The sequence below is a fragment of the Prenolepis imparis genome, unplaced genomic scaffold (assembly GCF_030444845.1).
Source record: "Prenolepis imparis isolate NDT839.2.m4 unplaced genomic scaffold, iyPreImpa1.0 SCAF_3, whole genome shotgun sequence".
NCBI classification, from domain to species: Eukaryota; Metazoa; Arthropoda; class Insecta; order Hymenoptera; family Formicidae; genus Prenolepis; species Prenolepis imparis.
In genome coordinates, this window is record NW_028141161.1 from 8,092,098 (window position 1) to 8,109,234 (window position 17,137).

At 39.0% G+C, this 17,137-nt stretch overlaps 1 protein-coding gene across 4 annotated transcripts; it reads left to right on the forward strand.

Annotated features, from left to right (window-relative positions):
- Positions 1 to 420: 420 nt before the first annotated feature.
- On the forward strand, positions 421 to 16,899 carry Pasilla (RNA-binding protein Nova-1-like protein passilla). 4 transcript variants are annotated; one of them, XM_083035019.1, is made up of 6 exons: positions 422 to 1,150; positions 3,925 to 4,071; positions 4,163 to 4,320; positions 4,691 to 5,042; positions 5,423 to 5,877; positions 5,948 to 6,087. In XM_083035019.1, exons 1-6 carry the CDS (start codon positions 1,033 to 1,035, stop codon positions 5,954 to 5,956), a joined length of 1,239 nt encoding a protein of 412 aa, XP_082891145.1. In that variant the 5' UTR covers positions 422 to 1,032; the 3' UTR covers positions 5,957 to 6,087. The 4 variants fall into 4 exon arrangements, with proteins under 4 accessions (XP_082891142.1, XP_082891145.1, XP_082891144.1 ...); XM_083035018.1 differs by lacking the exon at positions 5,948 to 6,087 and adding an exon at positions 10,747 to 16,899 and having other exon boundaries at positions 423 to 1,150; XM_083035016.1 differs by having other exon boundaries at positions 421 to 1,150; positions 5,423 to 16,899.
- Positions 16,900 to 17,137: the final 238 nt, after the last annotated feature.

A 17,137-nucleotide genomic window follows, 5' to 3' on the forward strand; every position in this document is an offset into this window, starting at 1 on the left:
CCTCCACCGCGGTCTTGCTTACGTAACGCGCTCGTCGCTGCAGCGCGCGCGCCTGTCCGTCCGCGTTTTTACACAAGAGTATCTCTACCTCCCGGAAGTGTCATCTCCGCAGTCCTACCGGACTCTTTTTCCCCGAAAGCGGGGAGGGGGACGACGGCGCCCCTCGGTGCATCGGCTCGCTCCGCTACTGTCAAACGAAGATAGAAAGAGAAAGAAAGAACGAAGGAACGGAAGAGAGAGAGAGAAAAACTGCGCGCGCAGAGAGAGAAAGAGCGCAGCAGTTAGGGAGAGATAGGGGTCCCGCCGTAGGCTAGACGAGGACGCGACGAGGAGAGCCTAGAGAGGTGTAGCGCGACGAGGACGAGGTCCGCGCGCAGCGAGTATCAACCAGCTGGTTGGCAAGGGAGCCGCGAGCAGTCGCCAGTGAGACGCGGCACCCCGCGTGTGTCACTTGTTCATTCACTCATCCGCTCGGTTCGTTCGTTCGTTCGTCCGTTCGTTCGTTCGTCCGTCCATCCTGTACAACGCGTATACGTCGTCCGTGGCGCGGGTATATATCCTCCTCCTCCATCTCCTCTCTTCCTCTACCTAGTTTGTTGGTATCACCTCCTCCTCTCCGCGGGAAGGATACGAGGAGAGAACGACGGGTCTGTCCGTCTACGGCAAGTCCAAGTGTCGTGATAGATATCGCGCCTGGCACCTCGTTCTCGGGGGGACACGACACTTGGTCCCCTAACTAACATCGTCTGCTGTTGCCTCCTCCATCTCCTTCGTATCCCCATCGTTCGTCTTACTCTCGCGCTTCTCTCTCTCTCTCTCTCTCTCTCTCTCTCTCTCTCTCTCTCTCTCTCTCTCTCTCTCTTCCTCATTCTCTCTTTGCCTTTCTGGCCTTCCTCCTCCTCCTTCCCTTCCCCCCCCCCTTCTTCCTCCCGATCGGTACAAGTGTGCAGTGTGTATTACATACCTTTCCCCTCTGTGTGTGTTCCGTAGCAGTGTGCGTGTGTGTTACGTGCGCGCAACGAGCGAAGCAAGATGGCCGCCGACTCAGGAATGGAGACGTGTCCCTCCCCGGAGATTGCGGACTCCAGGAAGCGGCCGCTCGACTGCGACGCGGAAAACGGCGCGACCAAGAGGTCGCACTACGGATCAGGTATTTTCGTCAGGGTGTCTTCCACGCGGCGCGTCAACCTCGCCAATCTCGCCCGCGAACTCTGTATCATCATTCGCTCGCTCGCTCTCTCTCTCTCGCTCCTAATCCTCTCCTCTCCTCTCTCTCTCTCTCTCTCTCTCTCTCTCTCTCTCTCTTTCTCTCTCTCTCTCTCTTTCTCTCTCTCTCTCTCACTCATTCTCACGCATACTCGCGCATATACATCGTGATAGGCGATACGTGTACGCGCGGGAACGATCGTCCGTCTCTCTCTAGCTCGCTCAATCCCTCCCTCTCTTCGTCTACCCCGCTCCATCTCTCTCTCTCTCTCTCTCTCTCTCTCTTGCTCCGTCTTTCGCGCGCGCCTTTGACAATCTCGTCGTCACCGCCGCCGCGTTCTGTTGACACGGCGCGGTCGCCGGGCCATTCCCTTTCGTTTCCCACTTCGTGGGGGCCTCGTCGACGGATCGCTTCGGCCCGGCGATCGCCTATATGTACCGCGACAACGGACGCACCGCGCCTCGCCTCGCGCATCCTCAGCTGTGCCACGTCTCCTCTCTTTCCGCGACGTCCTCTTTTTTTTCTCTTCCTCTATCTCTGTCTGATCGCTCGCACTCATCTTCTACGATCTAGAGTCACGCGCGCGAGAAACACGTCCGAGTTCGACGACTGAAGGCAGCGGGTGCTTTAAATTCCGACCTTCCGACCCGCGTTTCACGTCTTCCTCTTCCTCTCCTCGTCTGTCTTTCTCTCTCTCTCTCTCTCTCTCTCTCTCTCCCCCTCCCTCCCTCCCTCTCTCTCTCTCTCTCTCTCTATCAGCCTCGACTACGTGTGGGCGGTCGTGCCTGTGGAACGTCGTTAATGGAGGACCGCTTCCACGGCGGTGGCTGCTCCTACGGTGACTCTGCAACTTTGTCGCGCGAACATCATCGTGAAAATAGCAGCGCCGCTACCTTCTCGTCGTCGTCGTCATCAGCTTTGTGCATCATCCGCGCGCGCGACTCCGCACCGCGTATCCCGTACCTCGTCTTCGTCGAGAAGTCGCCGAAGACGACGTAGTCACGAGCGCAGAACGACGGCGCCCACTCTAGGATGTGGCGCATCGGTGAGTTGTCACGCACACGCATCGGATCGCACCGCACCTCGCCTCTCTCCTCTTCGAGGTTGCGGGTCAAGGTCGCCGGGCCAGCCAGCGAGCGAACGAGCGAGCGAGCGAGCGAGCAAGTCGAGCCGAGCCGAGCCGAGTCGAGTCGAGCCAGTCAGCGCGCTAGGGCTTCCATCTGTCAAACAGCTGTTTGCCTTCCGCAAACGTCAAACTTCTCTCGCCGCGCGCCGACCCTTTCGGCCCGATCGCGCATCGATCTCGGTTGAACCTATAGGTCTCTCCTTTCCCCTTTCCGAGGGTACCCTGAAGGGGATCCCGAAGAGGGCGGACTGTCCATTTTTCCTCTGTACGTCGTTTGCCCACGTCGAGCTTTGATTGTATCCTTGACAGTACTTTGGGTCGCGGTCTCTTCATTTTTAGGGTTTTTGTTCTCTATTGCTGCACTGGTGAACAAGATATACTTGTCTCATTCTAACTTATTGCACCAGTTCATCAGTCGAGGAATAGAAAACAAACCCTTAGTCTTCGCGCGGTAGGATTCCAAAGGGCGAGGTGATCCTCGAGTAAACCTGGATCATCGTTGATCGATTCTTTTCGTTTTTTAATCTTGTCTTTTGATCGTGTCCTGTCTTTTTGGCTCGATCCAGGTTAATCATCGCTGCGATGACCGTGACCAACTCAACTTTTTTCTCTCTCTTTATAAAAAGTTGGTTTAATCAAAATTAGAGGGACGAGTCGGATTTTGAATTCAATCTGATAATTTTTAAGAGATTCTTCAGAGTCTGAAATTGTGTCGAATAATTCAATTTATGATTGAAAAATTTATGCGGTTGGTCACGAATAGTCGAGTTGGAGCAATAATATCTCGAACTGTTATCTCGCAAGAACTGATAGTCATTAATTAAGCGAATTAATTTCTACAACTGGGCTTTTTTTCGTTTCTTATTTCTATCTTCTTATATCCACGCATTTATTCTAATGACCGCGTGTCGTCATCACTCGGTTGGCTAACTCGTCAACTGGTTTCGATTTCCTAGAGTTTCCTTAATAGTCTGCGATTATGTTCGATTACGTTTGCGGGCGTAAGCAAGAAAAAAGAGAATTATCTTTCTTCGGAACATATGATTCGAGGAATATCGTTGATAAAAATTTCGATTTTGCGGAGCAAAGAAATGAATCTCGATCTTTGATCGACAATTTTTCGATATCATTGTATGCTCGCTTGATTAACGAGGCAATACGATGCTTCTCGAGTTACATTAGTGTGTAATGTTACATTCAGGAGTAAAATAAAGAAGGTCAATTCTTCTTGAAGTTGACCCAATTTTCAGAAAAATTATTGGAGAATTACTTTTTCATAAAATATATCCATGTTTTTAATACTTGGAAATATTATTAGATTTTTTCGACATATGGTTCAAATCATTCTGTATTTCATCATAATTTTTTCTCTGTTTCTTTCATTTAAATAAAGGAAACGGACAATATTTAGGAATTTATTCATTATAATATAAATATTTAAAATTAATGGAAATAAAAGAAACAGAATATTCAGATATTTATTTTTTTCTATTCAGAAATTTTACCTTGTAATTATACATGTTTATTTATGTACTATTTATTTATACGCACACATAGAAAACTATTAAGATGGTTTATTCTGATTTTACAGGAGGAGATGGAACGTATCATCTTAAAGTTTTGGTCCCCGGTGTGGCGGCCGGAGCCATTATTGGAAAAGGTGGAGACACAATTGCTCAACTTCAAAAGGATACAGGGGCAAGGGTGAAGATGTCCAAATCGCACGATTTCTATCCGGGTATATATTTATAATTTATATTTGTATACACACATGTATTGTGTGATTCATTATCAAGAAAGAAAGAACCATTTTATTTGCTTCGTTGTAGGAACTACCGAGAGGGTATGCTTGATCACCGGCACCGTAGACGCTATAATGGAAGTTATGGAGTTTATCATGGATAAAATACGCGAGAAGCCTGATCTTACCTCGAAAACTACGGTGGACTTTGACTCTGGTAAAGCCACCGCGGAGAGAGACAAGCAGGTATAAAACTCAAACTTTTTTTTTTTACGAGCAAAACTTTTTTTAATAGCTCTATTTTTTCAAAAAATATTGTAATATTAAAAATAATTACAGATTCTAGAATATCTATTGTATTTTCTTGACAGAATTATAAAAATAGCATCAATTTGCTGTTATAATATTGATAATAATTCTCTTAATAAAAAAGACATGATAACAATGAGTCATAAAAACATGATAACAATTTTAATGACAATGAGCCATAAAGAATTATAGTTGCTAAATTTATGTCAGATAAAATGATTTGTGTCTCTGATAATTAAGCTTGTGACTTTGCATATGCAAATTTTCATTCATGCGCCAATGACACGAGCCGAAACTGCTATTTCAGGTCAAAATTTTAGTACCTAATAGCACCGCGGGAATGATAATAGGAAAAGCCGGGAATTACATTAAGCAAATTAAGGAAGAATCCGGCTCGTACGTCCAAATAAGTCAGAAGGCTAAAGATCTGTCTCTGCAAGAACGATGTATAACGGTGATCGGTGAGAAAGAGAATAATCACAGGGCGTTACATATGATCTTAGCGAAAGTAGCGGATGATCCGCAAAGCGGTACCTGTCTTAATGTCAGTTATGCGGACGTAAGTGGCCCGGTTGCCAACTATAATCCTACAGGCAGCCCTTACGCTCAAGCCCCCACAAGCACTCCCACGTATACATCCACAGCTGGTCTGAACACAGGTTAGTGTTTAACAAGTTTTATAATGCTGATAGAGTATGCAACTATTTTTATTATCCTATTATCATCCATGATAAGATTATATAATAATATTCATAGTATATCCATTGTTGTAAGCTTCTAAATACGTGCTTTTTTTCTTAAACTTTACTATTATAATAACCGCGAATGTAGGAAGAGCTCTCTGAATTAAATAAAGAAAATAAATGAAAGTGCAGAAAGTATCTTTCTCGTATGTCTTTAGAGTACAAGAGAAATTGTGTCTCGTAATAAAATTTCTTTTTTTTTTTTTTTCTTTTTTTTTATCGTTTGGATGGCGACTCATCGTTCTGTGGTCAATAAATATGACAATGTGGTTAATCGTTGATTATTTTGTGTCTAGTGAGTCTGTTGAACGGTGCTGGTTTGAGTCTTAACTTGAATCTGGGCGCGGCCATTACAGCGGGTACGGCACCGGTGACGACACAGCTGCTGGAGCATATAAAACTGAATCTACGTACGACAGGTTTCTCCGAGCCCGCGGCGACGGAGATACTCGCCGCGATCGCGACCCTCGCCAAGTACAATATCCTCGGGATGGGGATAGGGATGCCGTCGAGTATGAGCTACCTGGGCAATCCGATGGACAGCACGACGACCGCGAACGGGTCGAACAACAACGGCGGTGTGTTCGGACCGATCGGGACCGTGTCTGCACTCGGATCGACCTCGCCGACGCCACGCAATACCCTCGATCGGTACGAGCCGTTCGATCCGTTCCGACAGAACAACACCGCCGCCAGTGCGATACATCTGAACAACAATTCGTTCGGCCTGGGCACTAACCAGTTATCACTTGTAAGTAAGAGTCCTACACAGGTAGACGCCAACAACAAGGAGACCAAGAAAGTAGACATAGAAATTGCAGAGGTTATAGTGGGAGCTATTCTGGGACCCGGTGGTCGTGCCCTCATTGAGATTCAGCACCTAAGTGGCGCCAACATACAAATCTCTAAGAAGGGCATGTTCGCCCCTGGTACCAGGAACCGCATAGTGACTATCACGGGTTATCCCAATGCGATCAACACTGCTCAATACTTGATCGAGCAGAGGATCAGTGAAGAGGAGGCGAAGCGAGCACGTCAGAATGCCATCGCCAGTATGATACATTGATTTCAAGTACAGCACTCCTCTTGTTCATCCCCATTATTGAGCTCCGTTGTTCACCTCTTCACACCCTGAGAAGGTGGAACGTGCCCCGTACACGGCGCGCGATTCTCTTCTCTCCTCTATATACTTTTGACATATATATAACATATATATTACATATACACATATATATATTTCGTCCAACATCGCCAATCTACCGCCCGTTGTCATCTATCGCGCTGCGTTGTCACTATAGCGCTTGCATTGTCGTATCACTTACGTTCGTACATCCATCATGGCTCGTCAACACATTTATCTCTATCTTTTAAGATTATATTATGACATATTATATATATATATATATATATATATATATATATACATATATTGAAATTATGTTGTATGTTATATATATATATACATATATATTTGTATGTATATATATATATAAAACTACTACGATTGTTCTGTGATACACCACATTACGGGGCTTTATCACACACGACACGCGCGTATCGCATCAGAGTTGCCACGAATAACTAGTTGTTATTGTGTATAGCATATTACCGAGTTGAGGTAATTCACACGATGTAATTATTATCGATTCGGAAAGATTCGATTACGGCATCCCCTTAGCCACACACACGATTGTTCACACCACTCTGTACACTGACAAACTATACTATACTACACACTTGGAAAAAAGATACGGCTTCTTCTTTCGGTAGAACAAACACTTTTCTGCCCGGATAATAAATTGCGAATGCATTCTCTAGATTGTTATGGGACAATTTCACCATAATGATCCAGCTCATACAGAACTCAACGTCGAAAACGGCGAAATGAATCAGTCAATGAATGGGTCAGTCATCTATTCGGTCAACTGAGACATGTTGAGACTAGAGTTTCAAGCGTGATCAACATTCTGAATTGTCTTTCGAGATGGAAAATACTTAGACTAACAGACTCTTCCCTTTGCTTTTTTTTGCAAAATATGTTATATTTACTATTTACTTCGTTCACCGCGCGAGTACACAGAGTAATATCTTGGCAAAACCAAAGAGTTTATATATATATATATATATGTGTGTGTGTACACAGGATGTTCCGGAAAAAGGAATACAAATTCTTGGAGCTTAAAATTCTGGGCCCTGAAACTTTGTAAAACTCTTTCCGAAACTTTTGTGTATAACGCAAAAATATATATATCTGGAAGTTTAATATATACATAATATATAAATATATATATCTATCCAAAGTGAGAGCTATTCTATATATATATAAACATATATTTATATATTTACAATACCGCTGGCTGGTCCAGCTAAATAAATAACGGATATAACACTCCTTATTGCCAAGTTATATTCTTAATTCCAAAGCGTTTATAAGTCTCCATCTCTGAACGAACCTCTCTCTCGTCTAACTTTTCTCTAAGTTTCCTAGCGTTTAGAGTAATATATATACAAAACTAGACTTAAAACTTCAGACTCGTTGTTACTTTTTAACACACATATATATATATATATATATTTCTAAGAGATGGAAAAATCTATTTTTACGCTTTAGCACTCGTTTATTAAGATATATAATACCTCTTTTGCACATCATTTTAGATTGTATTCTCGAATTATATAATATCTGCGCGCGCGTGCGCGATTGTTCCATTATGTTTAGAACTTTTAGTCTAATTATTTCCTCTTCTAAGGCGATCGTCAGTTGACTACGATTAAGATCTATTAATATTTTGCCTTGGCGTTTACTTTAGTCTCATTTAATCGGACACTGGACATTGGAATTTGTTATGTGCCTTTTGGGGGAGAAAGTAGGATCTATATTGGCGTTTTGCTTACTTAAAATGACGCTCGTTCGTTTAAACGACACCTTTCAGAAATTTTTTATTTAACGTACGAGCTATTTTTTCTCGATTGTTTTCTTCTCGCCGCGCGCGAGAGACTTTTTACCGATACAGATTCGTGTATTATTTTAAAATGATGTAGCAGAGATTTATCGATCGTAAACGTATATACGAGAAATCTCTTGAATTTCTTGCTCGTTTTAATCATTACTTTGGACAATCTCTAGATTATTTAGCCAAGTCGCGTATTTTTGGGTTCTGTATGGAACGTAAAAAAAAAAGGGGAGCGTTTTTCTCGAATGGAAAATCTCTGCGCGAATGTCAGCCAAACGGAAAGTTTTCTTGAAGCTTCGTCGCCGGAAGCGAGTTCGACAGGTTTGTCGAATATGATAGGATCGATTTAAACGTTTTTCAGATAAATCTGTTGCGCTTTCTGTATTTGATCGGAAGAAGGGATATCCGCTACGAGTAGGGATTTTTATAATCATTCTTTCTTTTTTGAGGATAGGTAAATAGAGAAGAGAGGAAGGGATGATATAATAAGTTAGGTAGTAATCAATAATGGGTGTAGTTTAAATGATGATTATATCGAAATGTTAGCTATATATATATATATATATATATATATATATATATATATATGTATATATGTATATGTAAATATAGAGCTAGCGTTTAAATGAAATATATATAACTGTACTTGAGTACAATTCATAAATGGAGGCGCTGGCCCACCGCTCTTTAAACAATGACTTGTATATTTATAAATATCGCATAACAGGAATGATAATGATAATATATTATATATGCAGAGAGAAAGATAGATAGATATATATATATATGTATATATACATACACACATTCATACATGCATATATACATACAGGTATATGTATATATGTACCTACGTATGTATGTATTATATACAACGAGAGAGCGCGATGCATTAGATTATTACAAAAAGAGAAATCACGTTAAATGAATTATTAAAAATGACGTATATATGTATATATATATATAAAAGAAGAAAAAATATATATATAAATATATAATATATATATATATACAGAAATATTATATAGATATATATAAAAGAACGTGGAAATATGAGATATATTATAAAAAGATTGTTGACAAAATATTTGCGTCCGCAATGGGGAGAGAACAGATTTATGTTTATCCATAAATTCTATGTGAACTCTATTATCAATTAAACTTCACTGTGTTGCCCAAATAGAAATGAAAAGTCACGGAGAAATATGAGAAATAATTAACTAGGTTGCTGTAGATAGAACGATTCTAAAGTTTTAAGAGAGCATATATATATATATAAATGTAACTTATATAGGCATTAATTTAATTTATGGATTAGTGTGTTCTGATGGCCTTCGTGCTATTAAACGCTATAACGGCAGCATAATATATTTCATTATATATTGATTAATATAAAGAAAAAAAAAAATATATATATATATAATACACAAGTCTCTATATTCGTCATTCTCTCCGAAGTCATCACATTAAAGCTATTATTAATTTGCGCTGTGAATCTCTCATCGCGCTACAAATTTTTTCATTATAGTCGGCTAGATGGAACATTCTCTGATCGAAAGGTGCTGAATTTGTCGCGCGACACGAGACGAGCGTGTAAAGAAAAAAAAAGGGGGAAAAAAATAGAAAAAGAAAACAGCATTTTTGTCATTAAAATTTGCCATTTTAGTCCCGTTTACACACAAACATACACACACATACAAGTACACGCAGTTTTACATTGCCACTGCTACAAATATGTACGTTACCTATTAGATTTAATATTATTTATTCGTCTTTCATATTCACGATTCTCAATGTTATTTAATCGTTTCTAATATTTATTCCGCGTTTCTCTTTGACAGAAACGTCGCATTATACATATATATATATATATATACGAAATTATCATCGATTGAGGATCGGTATCTTTATTTTATATTTCCACGTTGTTAAAGTTGTGAGAGAGAATGAGAGAAAGAGAGAGAGATAGATAAAGATTAACTTGTATAGAGTCTCAACTCGACTTGTAACGCGAATGTGAACGAGATAGTTGGACGATAAACTCTTGAACCTGAAAACTCTCGCTTACATCTCGATTCGCTCCCGCTTTTACTTCTCTACTTTACATCTCAAACGTCTCTAGGAGATGCGATTACTACATTTCTTTTCGCCTCCAAACCTGTTCACTCTGTCGTTATCATATATATTCGCAAATAGCCATGCCGTTGATCTTATTAGCGTTGACAACAAATTGAAAGAAACAATCTTACGTCCCCTTGGGACTCCATCTTCGTTAGCGCAGAATAAAGCGACTAATTTTGTGATATGCAATCGCCTGTTGGTACAAATGACACACAAGTTATGACGTACATGTTTGTAGATAGATGCAATATTTATCCGAAAACGAGGAGAAGGAGGGAGTCTCTCTGACGAAAAACAACTTGTAGGTAGCAGTTCAGTCGTTAAACTATAAGAATTAATAGGGTTCTCTCTGATATTAAACATTCCGTAGTAGAGCAGATTACGATATAATAAGACTAGCTGTGATGGAGCCGAGAAAAAGAGAGTGTGCAAATATATATTTATCAGCCGCCAGAGTAAAACGCGAAAAAAGATGTCGAAAAACGCGAACGAACCATGTATGTACGTTGATATAGAATGTAAAATTGTAGAATTTATTTGCGCAGGTAAAGTAAAGCGCATGCGACCGCAAAGTTCGGCCAAGACGAGGGGGAGATCAAGAGAGGAAAAAGGACAGCTTCTCGTCACGCAGGGCGCACGAAAAATAAAGTTAACACACTCATGTTAACTCGATTAAGCGTGATGTCCGTATTTGTTTATCGATGGCGACGAGAGAGATTCAGGACGAGATTCTCTTCCCCTGTAAATGTGAAATGCGTTAAACGCGTGGAAGACAAATCTCCGTATGTGCGATATATACTCCGGGTAAGAAAATCAAACGAAAAACATGCAAAAAAAAACAAGAAAACACGGATTACGATTATAGAGGCCATAGCGCGATCAGCCAGTCTAACAATAAGTATTCTCCTTAGTGTAATGTTGATTTATAAAGAGTATATACCGCCTGTTATAAACATTTTAGTGATCGTGTATCGATACTACTATGATTCTCGTAGAGAGTTCGCGGCGTTGAAAGTGTTATTTTAAATACCAAAGGTGTCTCTCTTCGAAATACGCTTTTAATTGCTTATCTGATACAGCGAAAAATATCTTCTCGGTCGACGACAAAGTGCTAAGTATATAGATGTATATATTTTTCACGATTCGGGATTAAGGGACAAAAATTAACGGAGGAAAGGAGATGTAGTAATATTCTAAGATACATTTCTGAGAAGAGACTTGATATTGACCTGCTCTGTAAAATTAAGATTAAGAGATTGTCATTCCTTACTCGTGGTATCTCGAAGATGTACACAATTGTCATTATATATTAAAATAACACTTTCGATTAAACTTTCCTGATGTCGTTCAACGACTTATGTGCGTGTACATGCGTTACTACGTGTGTATATATATATATATATATATATATATATATATATATATATATCTTCAACGTATTACGTAATACCGAGATATATAAACGGTGAACATCAACAATTCCGCGTGCAAAGTTGTGCGAATCAACATTGAAGCAGAGATAATCTTGTCGCTCTTAGTCTGTCTTTAAATATTAGATGATGATGATCGACGTGTCTCTCGCAATATATTGAACGTATATTAATAGTAGGATGTTTTATTGGCGACAAGATTATCAATTATTATGTGTGCAATGATATTGATTCGCACAAGGACCTCTTTTCACCCTTTCCGATCCCGATCGAAGTCGCTACCTGAAAAAACAAACGCAGTTTTTTTCAATTTCTCTCTCAAGATTCGCGCATTCGATTATCATTGAAGAAAAATCATGAATTTTTTTCTTTTCTTTTCTTTTCTTTTTTTTTTGCGAGAGAGATCGACATATAAATTCTCTCAGAAAAAGAAAGAGTGCGACTCGGCAAGATCGAAGGGAACGGAAAGAGATGAACGTGTATCGTGTCGAGGATTTTCCAAGAGGAACGACGACGATGCATCCGCGCACGAAGTGGCAAAGCAGTATTGATCGGCCAGTTAATGTTACCTACGAGTTGTTTAACACGAGAGGACATACCGTTGCAATAGACAAGACCCCGTCAGACATTCGTTATCGAAACCACTTTCCCGCCCCTCCCCTTTCCCTTCCTTGTTGGGAGAATCTTTTATTTTTTCATACAACGCTTTGTTTTGTACAGTTTAAGATATATTTCTTCGTTTCTACTCGCCAAGAGAACCCGCGACGCGTCGTCAGTCGATAGGACAGATTAAGCGCATAGACGTGTGTAGCTAGTTTCTTAAATCTCTTACGAAATATTAATATAAAAAAATTATAAAACGTAACGATGAGATGTGAACCTGTCCGAGACGAAAGAGAGATGAATATATAATTCTACGTATATAACTTTCTCGTATGAGAATAGGGAGGACATTTTAGAGGAAGAGAGAGAGAGAGGGTTTGATTTACAACCCTTATATAGGAAAGAAAGAGAGAGAAACCGCGAGGAAGAGGTGTAGCGTAGTAATCAGGGAACTGTAGGAATTGTATTGACTCGCCTCAATTCTAATTACGACTATTGTTAACAGTAACTATTAAATGAATCTTCGACACTCCGTCGTCGCGCGATAAAAGGGTGACTCGCGTGTCACGTTACTTGGCTGTGTGTGCTAGGCTACATCGTAAAGATCATGTTCCACATCGTACTTTCTCTCATTAATCGCATTAATCCTCCATTTTAAGATCCGATGATGACGGTGAAGGCAAAAAAATTAAAAAGAGAGAGAGAAAAGGCAAAAAAGAGGCAGAAAGTGATATTCGAAAATCGCGTTTTATGCCAAGAGAGTTTAAAATAATAATAATAATATTAATCTGCTGCATGTCACTCCACATCCTTTAGTGCCATATCGAACTTTTCCTCCCTCTTTCTCCACCACCCCCCTTTTTCTCCCCTTTCCAACTCATCAGCCACCACACTTGTTAACGTTTGACAGTAGAACGTGTTGTTAAAGATGTGTATATCCTGCACGCGACAGGCAGGCCGTTTTCAATTAAGAGTCGGACATTTATTTCGCATTAATACGCTAAATATATATAATATATTGTTATGGAGTATATATATTTTACGAGATATCTTTATATACTCCTATTATATTCTTAGTTTGCGGTAAAACGAGGACTCTCTCGCAGCAGCCAGGAATATTATGATAGAAAAAAGAGAGAAAGAGGGATTTAATAGACACTGACTACTGCAAATTGAGAGAAAGAGAGAGAGCGAGAGAGATGTTATTTATAATGGACACTTTAATTTCGAATATTGTCGCGTGTTTGCGTTTCCTAACTTTTTTTCTTTCACACGCGTGTGTCTTGTTCCACAGTTTGTCTTACACGATCGACGATAATAATTAAAAAAAAAAAAAAAAGAAATCAGAGATGCAACAATTTCTGAAGTAATATTCCTGCACGGTTTAATCTGATCGAAATTAATCGTCGCGATTGCCGAATAAAAAAAAGGAGAAAAAAATCGATTTACGCGAATTTATTATAAAAGTCAATAAAATCAATAATATTGCGTGTTTTTTTAGAAATTATATCGGCGAAAAGAACTTATATATCAAGGTGTATCGTACCGAGAGGCGAATTGAGGGCCTAATGGATCGATGGATAACAATTCAAATAACAATTTAAAAAAGGAGAAAATACAGACATTCATATATATATATTATGTATATATGAGTGTTAGTTATTTGCGATATATATAATATTAAAATTATTGTTTCAGAAAGAATGTTGCATTTGTCTCTATATATATATATTAAGAATTTTACTTATCTATACTTGTTAGTTTACTGCCACTTTTTTGCAATCGTTCGCTATAATCAAATGTTTAAATAATAGGGCGAATTCGCCAAGATAGCCAAGGAAATCAATGTAAAACGAAATATATATTACGCTATAAGGACATGTTACACTAATAAGATATATCGTTATATAGAGAACGTCGCAAAGATTTAAAAAAAAAAGGAGAGAAAATTATTTATTGCATCGTGTATCGCATCGATTGACAATAGCGGAGGCGAAGTTTTATTATATACATGTGGTACAAAAGATATACAGATATTATCGAGGATTGCAGCATTCTCAGAAAATCATTCGATAATTAACCGCGACATGAGATATATATATATATATATTTCCCATATCAAGATCTTCGTTTATGTAGTTTCTCAGCATCATTCTCATAAAGTAGCGCGAAAAGGCCATCTAATCGAGAGGGAGAAAGACAGACAGAGAGAGAAGTTAAAATCAATTAAAAAAAAAAAAATAATGTATCGAAACGCACATAACGAGGCGACGTTACGTGTGTCAACGTGTGACAACTGGAACACACATATAACACATTCGTTACAAAATACATTAAGAGGGTTGTACAAAAATTGTATGTAATGTTATTTTATCGGAAGTGAGAATATTATAATAGAGTTAGGCTGTTAATATGGTATATTATTTTGGGTAAGAGCGTATAATGTATAAGAAAGAGAGAAGAAATATGAGAAACAAAAAATTACACACACGAGACGTGAGATGATGATCGTTGTTGTTGAGGTAGAAGTAGTACATAGCAGCTCGGGGATTTAAAAAAAAGGAGAATATTAAAAAAAAACAAATAAAATAAAGTAGCGAGAAAGGGAGAGGAAGGAAGAGAGAAAGGAAACTCTTGAGTACCTTGTTGAGTATAAGTAGTATATTGCTATATAAGTCGCAAATGCACGTGGGTGCGCGTGTGCTCTCATCCCACACAATCACGACTCATTCGCATACATACATACATACACACATACACACGCATACACATTGTACGATGTCAAAATTGCATGCCTACACAAATAAAGGATCCTGCAGACAAAATTAAACAGAGAGAGGACGCGTGTTTGCGCTTCACTTTCGCGATGATAAGTCTTTTTCATGCGTCTTAGGACGTATTCAGCGAATTACTAGACCGACAGAAAGAGCGAGTGAGAGAATAGTTATCTTCCATATATGATATAATATATATATATATATATACATATATATATATAATCAAGATATATATGAGAGCGAGAGAGGGAGAGAGAAAGAGAGCAGCTGGCTGCGAAAAGGTACCATAGATTTTATTCGTCTCGCACCGATGATGAAATCACACGATCAAGAGTATTGTACCTTACATTCCTTCGGCTATAAAATAATTTAAGGACACGTCAAACATACACATACACACACACATATATATATATGCGACAGTGCGTTTTTTTCTCATCATCATGCGTTTTACCGAGTTTAAAGCGAATTACCGCACACACGATTAGACGAAAAAAAAGAGAGAATCCACATTACATCGTTATACATTTTCTGCTGTAATTGTGTACACACGGTTCGGTTTTTCATTTTTCCTTGTCTCGAACACGACACGAGAACGACGGTGCATTACGAGCAATGGGCAAAATTGCGTATTTTTTAATATTCCGAGGCGTCTCGCCTCCGCGAAGAGAGAGGGAGAGATAGAAAAAAAAATACAGGAAAAAAAGGGTATTGCGATATATTCGACTCCTTACTAGGCAGAGGGAGAGAGCTATAAGATTATCGATATTTACGCTAAGTTAGTGGTAAAAGTAGTCGTAAAACTCGTCGGAAGTATCGGATATTTAGGCAAGTAAGCGAGGATTCGAGAAAAAAGCGAATGCACAGGCGAAAAGATTGTAATCGGTTGTCATCCAGATAGTAGGAGGGCGAGAAAATATTATCCGCGGTATCGTCCATCTTGGTTTCGTTGCGATTATATTATATATAACGAAAAATTGACGAAGGACAAGACATATATAGTCTCATCGATCATTATTATAATGTAAAAAATTTTTATTATTATAATTCAAAATCAATTCAATCATTCGATAGCTTTTTTAACGTTAAATCGTATATTTCAATGACATTGCACGATGTTAAGAGACGATGTTGATTAAAAAATGATGTATTTAATTTCTAAGCGAGAAAAACGCGAAAGAAAAATTGCCAAATAATAAAACTATTTTTTTTTCCGCAATTTTTGGATAATAATACTCCAATGATCGACGATACGTGGACGATCGCGCGAAATATATTAATTACGGCAAAGAGCTACGTGTGTAAGGGACTATTACGGTGAAAAATAAAAAGACGGCAAACCGGAAACGCAATTTTGTCAAATAAACTTGACTAAGAGCGAATATTCCAGGAAAGGCTCTCGTAAAGGCTTATACAGAGAAACTCTCTATTTATTGATTATTTCGACCGCGAAGAAAAGCGATAATATAATTTTACTTTTGCACTTTCGCGCTCTCGTCGACCAAGTTTAATTAATTAATTAATTAATTGCTCTTTGATCCCGACGTGACCTCTCTTTTTAACGTGGGCACCACTATATTATTGTTATCGATGAAGTATATATATATATAATTTAGTTCACACACGAGCATTCTTTCCGAAAAAAAAGGGCTAATCTTATAATATTATTACTTTACACTCTAACCACATTTATTTGCATCCATAAATTGTTATTCTTTCATCATCTCTCAATTTATCTCCATTCAATGTTGAATAATTATATAAAAGTAAAAAGAAGCAAACAAAACAAACATAATATATTAACTATTTTCACTCATTGAGAAGCATCGTTACCTGTATGACAAGTGACCATAATAAGAGCATAATAAACAATCGCTCATTAAATGCATTCTGTTGTTCTTCATTTCATGACCTGGCCACCATCCATACATCCATCCATTTGTCCATTCAGTGTCGCAGTATGATATCATACGTCATACGCGTATATTCATCGTCTCTTCATTCACCAAAAAAAAGAAAGAAAAAAAAATAATCTCCCGATTAAATATTTGTCCGTAAAAAACACGCTCTGTCCCTTCTGTTCTCGATCGAAATAACAAAAGCGACGATTGTAATTTTGTGGAAAT

Bases quoted from the DNA above. Each gene is read 5' to 3' on its own strand.
- Pasilla (XM_083035016.1), top strand. From the start codon at position 1,033: ATGGCCGCCGACTCAGGAATGGAGACGTGTCCCTCCCCGGAGATTGCG. The intron at 4,072-4,162 runs GTATATATTTAT...GCTTCGTTGTAG, and splicing joins ATCGCACGATTTCTATCCGG to GAACTACCGAGAGGGTATGC. The intron at 5,043-5,422 runs GTTAGTGTTTAA...TTTTGTGTCTAG, and splicing joins CACAGCTGGTCTGAACACAG to TGAGTCTGTTGAACGGTGCT.